Source organism: Musa acuminata, chromosome BXJ1-9 (genome assembly GCF_036884655.1).
Source record: "Musa acuminata AAA Group cultivar baxijiao chromosome BXJ1-9, Cavendish_Baxijiao_AAA, whole genome shotgun sequence".
NCBI classification, from domain to species: domain Eukaryota; kingdom Viridiplantae; phylum Streptophyta; class Magnoliopsida; order Zingiberales; family Musaceae; genus Musa; species Musa acuminata.
The window spans coordinates 33,561,824-33,575,915 of record NC_088335.1 but is presented as its reverse complement, the minus strand read 5'-3'; the positions used below and the strand labels follow the sequence as shown (position 1 = coordinate 33,575,915).

The 14,092-nt window shown below is 31.9% G+C and overlaps 1 protein-coding gene across 1 annotated transcript; it reads right to left on the bottom strand.

Annotated features, from left to right (window-relative positions):
• Positions 1-11,363: 11,363 nt before the first annotated feature.
• Positions 11,364-13,570, bottom strand: LOC103998368 (lycopene beta cyclase, chloroplastic/chromoplastic). Its single transcript, XM_009419826.3, has 2 exons — positions 13,383-13,570; positions 11,364-13,222 (listed from the first exon to the last, which is right to left on the bottom strand). The coding sequence occupies exon 2, from the start codon at positions 12,979-12,981 to the stop codon at positions 11,467-11,469; it is 1,515 nt and encodes a 504-aa protein (XP_009418101.2). The 5' UTR covers positions 12,982-13,222; positions 13,383-13,570; the 3' UTR covers positions 11,364-11,466.
• Positions 13,571-14,092: the final 522 nt, after the last annotated feature.

Sequence of the window (14,092 nt, the reverse complement as noted above, 5' to 3'; positions counted from 1 at the left end):
TCTTTAATTTATTTTGAAATTACTTGATTCTTTTCATGAATTATTTTTAATTAGTTAGTTAAAAAATAAATATATATATATATATATATAAATTATCATGCTTCTTTTTCTAGTGATTTTATAAAAAAATTAAAAATTTGAGCATGACAATTGCATATTAACTCCTAGCACTAAGCATGAAAAGTTAGATTCATTTAAAAAGAAAAATACTTTATGTTTAATAAAATCATGCTTGATATTTTAATGATGTAATGAATTAATAATATGTATCTTGATGATTTCCATATTGCTTTTTTATTTTGATTGAAAATGTTTTCTGTTCAACGAAACCATGCTTGATGATTTGAAATCATGCTTAATGAGTTTATAGTTTAAAATTGTGCATGTTATACCTTGAAAACTTGAAACCATGTTTTAGTATCATGCATACCCAAGTAATGATATTTTAAAAAATTTTATTATTCTGGTATCATGCCTAAAGTAATGATGATTTTCTTTTGTGATTTATGGCTTATTGATCCTTGTCATAATGAAATTTACTTTTTCAGTTTTAAACAATGATGCATGTTTTTATTTAACAAAAGCATGCTTGTATGAAATAAAAAGGGAATATATTTCTTGAAATTTTCTCAATCTCTATCTTATCAAGTTTTCATCTTAGAGATCCTTATTAATGAATCTATTTATGTTATGAATTTTATGAATCATGAAATTGATTTTGATGATTTGAATTTAATGGGTTTTATCGAAATCATGATCTTGATTTCTCAAGATTTATAACTTGAAATTGTTTATAAATCAAGATCTCTTATTATATGTTCTTGTATCTCCTTATTGAGATTTATCCAAATGAATCATAGTTTTTCTCTTGATTTATCAGAATTTATAACATAAGATTACATTTGAAGATCATTAACTATTTAATCTCCCAAGATTTTCTTTTATTATTTACTAAAAAGGAGATTTATCAAGATGAATCATTTACGAATTGATCTTTCTTACTCCTGCATCTTTCATGTCATGATTTTCATATGATTACCTTTGTATTTATGTGATGCTTAGAGCATTGATGTAAGAAGGAAATGAATTACACAATTAAAAACTTCCCCTCTTCTTCTTTCTTGTTTATAATGAAAAAGGGAGAAAAATATCGCTACTATCTCAAGAGATTGATAAATCAATTTATATCATTTTGAATCTCTTAAAAATGATTTTGATGATTTGATGATTTGAATCTAAATAAGATTTTTTTTTCCAATCGAATCATAAACCTTCTCTTGATTTCTTAACTTGAGATTTTCCTTTATGAATTAAGATATCTTACTCTTTATTCTAGTATGATTCTTGTATTTTGTTTGAGAGAAAATTTTCTATATGAATCATGTCTCTTGGTATTCAAATCTTTGATATTATATCTTTCATGCCATGATTTATTTATGATACTCCCTTATATTCATAAATTGTATATCTCATCACATTGGATTTAAATTTATCTTCGTCATGATGTGAAAATTGATGTGAAGGGAAAAGAATTACAAAATTGTATTCTTCTCTTCTTTTTAACAATGACAAATGGGGAGAAAGAACTCACTAGCTTATATGATGTAAAATTTATTAGCTTGCTTGATGTAAAACTTGCTATCTTACTACCTTGCATATCTAAAACTTGCTAGCTTGCTCATCTCAAAAAAGAAGCAAGAATTACTAACTTACACCTCAAGTAGAAGCAAAATTGCTAGCTTGCACTTCTCAAAAGAGAAGAAAGAACTTACTATCTTGAACATCATCAAGAATTGCTAGCTTGCAATCTCAAGAGAAGCAAAAGTGCTATCTTGTCTATCTCAAGAAGCAAAACTTACAAACTTGCATATCTAAAACTTGATAGTTGTAGTTCTTCTTTTTGTTGATGACAAAGGGGGAGAAAGTCATCATGCATGGGATGATATACTTGGATATTTTGATTATGCATGAGTTTGTGTTGCATACAATGATATGATAAATTGGTTATGTCAATATTCATGATGCATGCAATATTGAAGTACTTTTATGTTTTAAAACATTACATGATTTTCTAAATTTAAAGGTTCTATCAATATGATATATTGATAGGGGGAGTTAAGGTTAACTCCGTCATCAATTGGTTGTCATTATCAGAAAATGAGAGATTATTGAATCTTAGATTTTGATAATAAAATCAATTGATGAGTTTATGATCTAATCTGTGTTTTGAGTGACGTAGGACTAGCTTCGATCAAGAAGAGGCAAATTGATTAAAGTAGGAAGAATCATATTGGGCCAGAGTGGAACATGTCAGAAGATTGGATGTCACGCCGAAGGATCGGTCGATGTTTCGATAGAAGGCTTCATATCGTGAATTCGGGCATTGAGCCAAAGGATCGGACATTACGCCAAGGAGATCAAAAGTTGCGGGAGTCAACATACCGATTGGGTAATACATTGAAGGAAAGGACGATGCATCGAAGGATCGGACAAAGCACCGAAAGAACCAATGACATGCCGGAGAACATATGATTAAGTGCTTTATAATAATTTGCCTAGATTAAGTTAGTTTAGGTCTAATTGAGTCGGTATTGGGGTGAAACAATGCCAACTCAATTAGGAGTCAATTGGGCCAAAATTGAAAGTGATTTGGGCTAATTGGGAGGCCCATTCAGTGACTTAAATGTTAGGTCAGGCAATGGCACTACTAGAACAGGTGGTAGAACTACTTGTGGGTTGGAAAACTCGAAAAACCCGATCTCCGAGGCTATGAAGCAACAGTACTGCTAGACTGGGTGGTGGTGGTACCGCCCAATGACAGTGTGCCAAGCGATGGTACCACTAGACTATGTGTTGGTATTTCCCAGTGTCAGGCTGTAGGCGATGGTACCGCCCAGTGCAGGTAGTGGTACCACCTAGTGCAGCAGTGGTACCGCCCAGTGCAGGCAGTAGTACTGCCCATACCTAGAAGACCCGGAAGTTTGAATTTTTAGCTTCATTTTTTAAACCATTTGGGGCCTATAAATACCCCACTTCCGCAGCAAAAAAGGAGCAAGAATTTTTTAGGAAAAAACTAAGTAAACTCTACTAAAACTTTGAATTCTCTCCTCCTAGTGCTTAGAATTAGTCCTAAGAGAGGTGTGTGAGGGAATACTTGTAAAAGAGTAACTTGTAAGGGTTATCTCCTAAACCCGTGAAAAAGAGAAAATATTGTAAAGATGTGGTTGGTATTCACCTATCGAAGGAAAGACCATTAGTGGATGTCGATGACCTCAACGGAGGAGAAATTAGAAGTGGATGTAGGTCACAACGACCGAACCACTATAAATTCCGGTGTGTTCATTCCTTACTGCTTAATATCTTTACTGCATTCAACTTTACTTCATTACAAACTATACAATCCCATTTTCTCTACTCATTGAAAAAAAAAATAAAAGGATTTTTGTCGGAATCGAATTTTTTCATATGAAGATTTTCAAACCGACGTAATTTTTCCGCTGCACTAATTCACCCCACTCTTAGTGTCATTCTTGATCCTAACACTTTTGTGTTAAAAGAAAAACTATAAATTTATTCCATATGAAGATGGATTTAGTAATTATAAATATATAAACTTTATATAATAAAATTTTATTACTTTTCCAAAAGAATTTTATTTACACATAGGCCAATCTTCTCGAGAACCAAGTTAGGTAGGTTGAGGGCATGACAAAGTCATAATAAAATTTATCTTTTTAACTATGCTAGTTCAACTAGGGCCATCTCGTAGGGAGGCCTAGAAATATGTATAGTGCTAGAAAGAAAAGAAATATCATCGAGCACAAGATTTTTAGCTCCCTAGCTCAAAATAAAAGTCAAGAAACCTTTATAGACTTTTTTCAATAATCTTCGCTGATATAAGAAGAGAAAATTCCTAGAACTCAAATGAATTGAAAAGATGATTCACAGAGGAGAAAATGTAACCACTTTGTTGAAACAATAGACACATGGAAGTTTTGAAATTCAATCAGAATAAGATCCACCAATAATTCATGCTCTTACATGATAGCATTGCCTCTTTTAAATATTTGGTTAGCTGGTAAGGAATTACTAACCAGCACAGTCACCATTATAGTTGCATATATAGGTTCATAATCTCAATTTAATTTAATAATAAACATGTAACAATATAATCTTAAAATACTTGATCTCTTATCAAGAAATCTCTTAATTAGCATTATTACCAATCTTGGAGCCCCAAGGAATAAAGGTTAATGTTATATATTGAGCCTCAAGGCCAAGTCTCTGATATTATAAAAAGATGTCAAGCACATGCATAGAATGTGACGTACTTCCACCGAATCTTGAAGTAGATATGAAGTTAATAATAACTTTAACTAAAACAATCTTCAAATATTCATAAATATTCATGTCATATATATATATATATATATATATATATATATATATATATATATATATACATATATATATATAGGTAATCAATAAAAGTTAAGTAAAAACCTCATATATGTCCTCTCAAAATATATATGAAAATAGCATAATAGATGTAGAATAAATCACACACCATTAGTCACAGCTCTGGAAAACCAATTTTTATAGTACAAACTAGAATAAAGATCAATCTCACATTTTAAGGAATCATTTGGCTATTATGTCTGAGAGCTCGTTAATCCCTAAAAAGAATTACCCTCTAATATGGTGGCCCTCTTACAATTGACAGGGATCACACAAGTCGTTTTACCATATTAATCATATTTGTTATGTCAATCTCAAGGTGCTACCACATACATTACTCATTCAAAAGTCATCAAACAATATCATGAACTATATTTTAATTAACGCTCAATTAGCTTAAACCTTAGTTAAATCAATCCGATCATTTCGATTCAACTAAAACTTAACTGAACTAATCTATAATCCTCGTAAGACTGATTTTGAATCATCTTAAACTAGTCTAACTTAAATTTAATTGAGTCTAATTTAAGTCAAACAAGTTTAGACTATTCTAAATTAATTCAAAATCATCCTAAATTGATTGAATCGGACTGATTTGATTCAATCAAGGGTCAATTGGATTCAAATTCATAAAATAGATCAAAATAAGGTTATTAGGCCAACCGAAGTCCGAATCCAATCCAACACTGGGTTGACATCAGGTTAAGCCAGCTCAGTACAGTGCTAGGCCGAATCTTAGACCAGCCCACAATATACTCACATGTTAAGCACGTGCATCGAAGAGGAAAAAAGGTCGCATGAGCTAAGCTACAGGCTGGCTAAAGTCCAGAGCCATACATGTACTACAACCAGTGGGCCGCACAACACTAGGCCTTAAGCAGCAGGCCACCCTAGCCCGTCGCTTGGCCTACCTACCAAGCCACCAGCCTGGTCCAATCAACCTACTGGGCTCGAGTCGAACCCGCACCCACACTCGAGGTCGCACCAGACCAAGCCAAAGTTCAATATTTTTATCTAGCAAAAAAGAAAATATTATTGTAAAGACAAGAATTTGACTTCAAAAATTAAAAAAGGGTCTTCTGTAAATTAAAAATATTGAAATAATAGTTTTTTTTATAAATTTAGGATATGATAATCTAATAGTATTAAGGCAATGATTTTGAGGATATGTTGGAATATAGGATTCTAGGCTTAGAATATTAGATGATTCAATTAGTTTTGAGATTTAGATTTTAGATTTACACAATAATACAACTAAAGAATGATTTTAAGAGATTAAAATTATTTTATTGAGTCAAATATGATTTATTTTTATAAAAAATAATCAATTAAAGATGTTACTTAAGGAGAGTCTCATTAAATGACTTGAACTGAAAATATTAAGCAAAAAACCAAAATTTTAATAATTTTTTTAAAAGTATAATAAGTGTTATAATATTTTGTTATAGAAACTCTTGTAAAGTCTAATGTTTTGAATATAATTTTGTTATGACACTCTTACGAGAAGTCCATAATAGTTATTAATTCAATTGTAGTATGCATTGTTTTCTTTGTAATAAATATATAAATATTGATTGACTTAGTTATAAAGATGCACATATTAGATTTATATCTAATATTTAAAAAAATTGTTAACCTGACTAGAAATATTATATGATGCTTATGTTCATTGTGAAATATCTAGATTTTTATTTCATAAAAAAATTTATTTTGATGAGTCTTGTAGTATTTTTTTTAATATAGTCTATTCATGTTGGGGATTTATAATTTTTTTATATAATTTTATTATAAATTTTAAGTTGATGATTATACATGAATAAAGTTTGACGTAATTGGAATATTATTCTTGTTTATAATTATGAATAGAATAAATTTAATAAAAAATTATAAGAATATATTTGCTACTTATTATGTAGTTTCTTTAGGGTCAATGATTGATTTTCTTCTTCACTTTTATCATAACATTATTGTGAATGTTGGTAGTTAACATGTCTAGTTTTATTAATAGGAGATAATAGTAAGTATCAATTATTTTCTCATATGTCAAAGTTTTGACAAATTTTAAGTACAAAAGTTTTATACGGTCTTTCAAAAATATATAAATTGAAAAGTATTTACCCTTATAATTTTTGTTACCATATATTATTCTTAAAATTGAAAATATGTTAGAATGATTTGTAGAAGTTATTTTTAATATTAATAATATATGTGCTTTTGTAGTTTAATAAATTTGATCATGATATCTTAAATTAATTGTATAATTAACTAATTTGAATAGAATTTTGATTTAATAAGTGTCAAATTAATTATTAGATATTATTTGTCTAATGCAATGATGAGATCTATTGAGAATTAAATATAACATTATTTTTTTGACACATATAATATATAAATTATTGAAACTATAAAAGAATATACGTTAAATAGTTGGATACTTTTTTTTCTTGAGTTACACACATGAAACTTCAACTTTTATCTTATGTCAATAATCAATTTATTTTAAAATTTTAAAAATTTTAATAATTCATTGGAGGTATATTTTGATGTGTTTGTTAATTATCACTTTACATGGGTTATCTAAAACCAAATTAATTGAATGTGTTTCCCCAATTTCTTATATATTTTGTGCTGAAAAAAAAAAACATATCTTTTGATTTAAACTTAGTTGGCACATTTACATCTAAATATTTTTAAGTTGATTTAGACTTATATCATTTTTCATATGAAATTTAAGGGGCCAAATTTCTTTTAAGTGGAGAGGAATATAATCACCGATGATTTTTCTCCCTTAACATAAATCAAATTATCTTAAATAATGTATTACTTTATTTAAATTATTAACTTCTTTGTTTATATAGTCTAATTAAGGATATTATTAAAATTGATTTATTTAATAATATGGACAAGTTAAAAATTTTATAAATTTTATAAATTTTATAAATTGTTAATTTATTTATTTATTAATGAGTAATATGATTTTTAGAAAGTAAATAGTTCATTTTTATGTGTGAACCATAAAAAATAAATATCATCTTTCTATCTTTATGTGTGAAAATAAAATAAAAATAAAAATAAAAATAAAATTTTAATTATTGTTTGTCTTTTGAAGAGAGCTCATCTTTTCCTATTTAAAAGAAGCTCATCTTCCTTCATTCACCACTGAGCTTAGTAATGAAAAGATTGAAAAGAGGATTCTCAGATAAAATGATACCCAAGGAGACGTAGGATCCTCTATTAGTTTCTAATCAATTTTGATTTATGTTTTAAAATCTTTGATATTATAATTGTTATAATTTTATGATGCATAAGAATATTTTAATTTCAAAATTTTATGATTAATAAATAGTAATAATTAATTTATGATATTAAAATGATTATTTGACTTATAATGATCTTTTAAGTTTAAATGACTTTCAAGATTGATTTAATTATCAATTTTTTTATTTTTAGATTAATATAATAGTTCTTATTTATTTAATTAGATATATCTATGTTTGAAGAATTATGTGCATAATTTTATGATTTAATTAGTTTTAAATTAAAGATCATAAATTTAAATTATTTAATTTATATATTTGAATTACTCTCTAATAATTTAAAATATTCAAGTCTAATTTAATAAGAAAAATCTAATTGGAGTTTGACATAAGTCAAGTTGATCTACTAGGCTGGGGCGACCCAACCCTTGTGGCTAAATATAACCCAACTCATGTGACAATACACGACCCAACTTATGTGATCAAGTATGATTCAATCCATGTAGTCATGTATGACCCAGCCCATGTGACAAAGTATGACCTAGCCTATGTGGTCTAGTATGAGGTCACTCATGTGGGAAGGCACGACCTAACCCATATAGCCCGATATAATCCAATCAATATAATCAAGCACGACCCAACTGAGGAGCCAAGCATAGCCTAGTTCACTAGTAAAGCTCAACTAATTTATGAGTGAGGCTCAGGCCTAGCTTCACGATTGGCATTAGACATATCATCGTATCTCTATCAAGCTCATTGTGTCTCAACCCAACCTGCTATCTGAGATAGACATATGCAATGCATGTGACCTGTCTAAAACTCAGGTGGGTTAGTCTAGTTTAAGGTAGTACTATATGATAGTGTAATTTCTTCTCCCTTTATTGGTTTGACTGAATAGGACATGTTTGATCGGTTTAAGCCGGTTTGGGTTATTCCAAATCAACTTGACTAGCTCAAACTTACTTAACCTAATTAAAATTAATCAAATATAAATTAGAACAATTTAAGCTGATTCTATTAAATTTCAGATTTTGATAATGAAATCAATTAATGAGTTTATAGACTAATAAGCATTTGAGATAAGTGACGCAGGAGAAACTTCAATTATGGAAAGGAAAATTATTGTAGTAGAAGAATTAGATGTTGGGCTAGAGTGCATCATGTCAGAGTTCGAGCATTGGGCCGGAAGGATCGGGTATTGCGTGAAGAAGGTCGGATATTGTGGGAGGTTAACATGCTGATGGATCAGACAATATGCTGAAGGAAAGAATGATATACCAAAGGTTTGGACGAAGTGTCGAATGAATAGATGACATGCCGAACAATGTAGGTTTCATTATTGTAATTGTTAAGTCTTGATCAAAGTCGTTTAAAGTCTAATTGTGATGGTTTTGGGGCATAACCATACAAACTTGGTTAGGAGCCTATTAGGCATGAACCAAGATTGAATTGGGCCTATTGGAAGGTTAATTCATTAACTTGGGGTTGGGCCAAGCGGTGGTACCACCCAAGCAAGTGATGGTACCGCTTGTGAGCTAGAAAGCATGGATTGTACTTTTCTAAAAATCTCGATGGTAGTATCGCCCAAGCAAGCGATGGTATCGCCAGAGCCTACGCTGTGTTAGGCAGTAGCATTGCCCGACATAGGTGGTAGTACCACCAGTACCCCGAAAACCAAAGGATTTAAATTTTTGACTCTATTTTTTAAGTCATTTGGGGTCTATAAATACCCCACTCATGCTTGCTTGGTAAAAGTGTGCAGACTCTCTTGAAAAGTATCGAGTCTCTTCCTCCTTAGGTTTAGAGGTCATTCTAAGGGAGGTATGAGGTTTTCTTATAAAATAGAGGTGTAAAAGTTCTCTCCTAAGCTTGTGAAAAGGAGAAAGAGTTGTAACAGAGGTAGTTGATCTTCACCCATTGAAAAGAAGATCGAGAGTTAAAGCCGATGACCTCGAGGGAAGAGGAATCAGGAGTGGACATAGGTCGAGATCACCGAACCATTATAAATATAGTTTGTATTTCTCCTTATGTTTTTTCTTGCTATTACTACTTGATTTAATTGCTTCTTATCCTTATTCACATTCTAAGTTAAACGCATTTTCGATACGTATTTTTTTATCAAAATTTTTTAAATTAAAACTTTATTCTGAAAACACTAATTCACCCCTCTCTTAGTGCCTTTACGATCATTCTAGACTAGTTCTATAAGGATTTGAGATTGGTTCGTTAAGTCCTAATTGAATTGAGTTTGGTTCAAGTGAATTGGACTATTCCAATTAGAGTTCTGGTTGATTAGGGACTACTAAGAGATTGATACCTCGTATCTTAATGATTTGATAAACTTAAAAGTCCTATCTGAAGGTATTATTTGGAGATGATTATTTAATTTTTAATTTTTTTAGTTTATGATATTGACGTGATTGTTACCATATAGGATATGTGAATATGTTAGTGATCCACATTAGAAGTAGTGAAAGGAGCTAAGGCCTATCATAGTATGAAGCCACCAATGAACATATTCTAGCATATCATACGTCAAGCATGACCCTCGTAATGTCTTATCATATTATTTCTTGGATACATGAATGAATTAATTAATTAATATAGATGAATGATTGTGATTGACTATGTATCCCTACGAAAGACAAGTATGGCAATTTCCTTCGGGGATTAGTGAGCCGTCAAACGTGACGGTTAGAGGATTCCTCTATCTATTGTTGCGAGGAACATATCCTCACTTGATCAAGTAAGAGATACCACTCCATCCGTAGTTAAGAATGCAATATGAGTTTTCTTAATCCGTTATTGTTGAGAAAAATTCATCGAGTTTGTCTCTCCATCCACCATTAGAAGCATGTATCATCGGGTGTGATATAAACCTTTATTATTTGACTTTTATATATATCCCGAGATATGTTGCATGTGATTGATACATAATTATAATAGGTACATAAAAATTATTATTATTATTTTAATTATAAATTGATATATTATCATTTTATATTAAATTATTGATATTGATATATATTTCATAAATATTAAAATTATTTTTATGATATATGCCTAGTTACTGATATGTTTTTATTTTATATTTATTTTTAGAATAACTTACTCTAAAAATATTTTTCTACAAATATTTATTTTCATGCTGGTCCTACCAATTATCCTTTTTCTAATGAAAAAATATATTTATTATTATAAAAATAAAATTTGAATTCAAAAATAAAAATTCTATAACTTATAAATATTAAAATAATAATTTATTTTTTTTATAAATCTGGGATGTGTGACACTTGAATAGAATGTCAACTAAGCATACATCTGAAGTGAAACTAGTTCAGAGTTCCGCTCAGAGTTTAGACCTCAAACTTTTGTACGATAACTGGCCAACATAAGAATAAATATCCGTACAACATCGGTTAGCTTGGAGAATTGAGACCTTGTTCACATCTATGTTTCAGAATAAATCAAAATTCACGAGTCTAATATGCAATTAGCTAATCCTCTGAAACAAGTCTTTATTATAGGCTAATGACCAGTCAAACAAACCCGTTCACCGACTGAAAACAAAAAAGTAATCCATGAACTCATATTTTATCCCATAACAAGTGTATTATGCCAACACAAAGTCCATCACACAACTGAAACTCAAAAACCACAAAATCACTTCTACATATAAATTGATTGTGAAATGGCGTGCAGGTACATATTACAAATACATTATTACAGTTACACTAAAATGATTGTAAACCTAATTTTTCTCTCGTAGCAAGTTATTGATCATATTCACCAAAGGAAGAGTGCCCTTGGACATGATCTCTAACCTAGAAGTATTTGAAGCATGTGAGAATAAAGATAGCCCAAAAGTTACAAGCTCTGGAAGAAATAATCTAGATGACAGAAAACCATGCCAGTAGTGTGGTTCCAGATCGAAAAACGTATCGAAAAATCTCCTTGTTGCTTGCAAGTCAAGTTTAAGCAGGATATCCATACCAAAGCAGAAGAATTCTCTCTGCCTTCTCCTTTCAATAGGCCACAGATCCTTCCAAACTTGTGACGAGAGTTCACTACCCAAGAGGCCATGGTTAGGACCTAGGAACTGAACGATTGAGTTTGCAATGATGGGAGCCGCCGCAAGGGTCCTGGCCACCATGTACCCAGTGGACGGATGAACCATGCCTGCAGTGCCTCCAATTCCCACAACCCTTTGGGGAAGCACCGGGAGCGGCCCACCCATTGGAATCACACATCTCTCATCCTCTTCAATGCTTTTCACTTTTATGCCCAAATGCCTCAGTCTAGCCACCATCCTCTCCTGTATGTCTTCCATTTGCAATCCCGGACGTGCGACTAAGGAAGTTTCTTCCAGAAAAATCCTTGTGGAAGAAAATGGCATTGCATACAGAAATGTTGGAATTCTGCTGTTCCTCTCTTTCAACTCTGTTCCATCTTTGAGGTGTGAATCTCTCCAATCCATAAAAACCATCTTATCCAAATCAAAAGGGTGTTCTTCTACTTCGGCCAAGATGCCATAAGCTACCTGGTAACCAGGATTGTATGGCTTGTCATACTGCACCAGGCACCTTGAGAAGCCCGTTGCATCAAGAACAACAGCTGCTTGAATTGTGACCCCATCGCTGCAAATCAAGAACGATTTGGTCTCCTCGTGGATGACCTTGACAACCTTGGCCTGGTGGAACCGAACACCATTCAATATGCATCTCTGCATCATCTTCGATTTGAGCTGCTTTCGATTCACCCGACCATAAGGCCGTCCGAGGAGCTTCTTCTTCTGATCATCAACATAAACCACAGCACCGGGCCAGGTGGCATCGAGACAATCAAGGAGATCCATGGCTTCGAACTCATCAACCCAAACACCATAGTTATTTGGCCATATAAGTTTGGGTGAGGGGTCGATGGAGCACACCGAAAGACCTGCCTCAGACACCTGCTGCGCGATGGCGAGCCCAGCCGGACCACCGCCAACAACAGCGAGGTCCAAGGTAAGACCTTTAGATGAGTCATACAAGGGGAGGTCGAATTCGAGATTCTCTTTCTTGATCTCTGGAACAAGCTCGAGGAGTTGACAGCTGCTAGCTCTAACAAAACCCCTTTTGGGCCTTCTCTTGTAGTCTCTCCTACACGAAAGCTTGTTTTCACTGTTCTGCAGCTTCGGGGTGGAAGAAAGGCTATGCCTTTCGGCAACCCCATAACCTCGGTGGAGCAACTCAATTCTACTGTGAGTTCTAAGCAGCGTATCCATCGGAACAAGCGATGAACTATGAAAAATTGCAAGTCTCGGGTTTGTTTCCAAAGGCTTGGTATCTAGGAGGGCTCAATCAAGTGATTCTAGGTATCCCAGAAACTAATTCTGTAGGTGAAGACATTCCAAAGAGATCGATCGCCACAAAAAACAGATCTTGAGCTCACTTCTTTGAGTTCTTGAGAACAGAAAAAACGATAAGCTTCAAGAACGGGAGAAAGCTTCAGAAGATAACCAGAATCTGAGAAGATAATAACAACAAAAGTTATCCAACAAAAAAGTAGTGAAATTTTCAACTGAATCTGGTTGGGGTTAGAGAACAGAAGACCGAAATCTTGGATTTTTCCACATCTTTTAACGATTAATCGACAAGAGAGCAAAGGTGGAAAAAGAGTGCTTACCGGACGAAGCGGGAGAGAAGAGGAAGAGGGAGAGGCAACCCCTGGCTTGGGATTTGGGACGGCGCGAGGAGAAGTTTTGTGAGGACGGCAGGGGATTTGAGGCACATAGATATCATCGCTATATCGGCACCCATGAAAGAGGAGCACCAAGGATTTCTAATGGAGTTTCGCATACCACCCCCTCCAAACTTCAAATTTGTGAACAAGTAATTTTATACATAGAAGCGTTTGTATATTGAACCATGTAGTCATTAATTATTTCGTCCAAAACCCTAACTTTTTAAAATTCATTTGTGGTATATATATATATATATATATATATATATATATATATGTGAATTCTTAAAAAAAATTGACCTTTTCTCAGAAGTATTCTTATTCTTAAAATTTTCTAATAATATTTTTTCTCTGTTTCGCTTCTTTTTTCTATAGACTGATCCATAGGGTAAACTGATCAGATTACAGTATTTTTATATTATGTTATAATATTTTCTATAATACTAGGATACAGTACATAATATATTTATAATGTGTTATAATGTTTTTCTAGTATTGCTGTAATATCATCAATACAATGAAATACAATGTAAAAATATTATAAATATAATATTTTTATAAAATTTATATAAAAATATTATTTTATAATATTTTTGTATTATGTTACAATGTATATATATGGTATTATTGTAGACACTATAACTAGAATAATT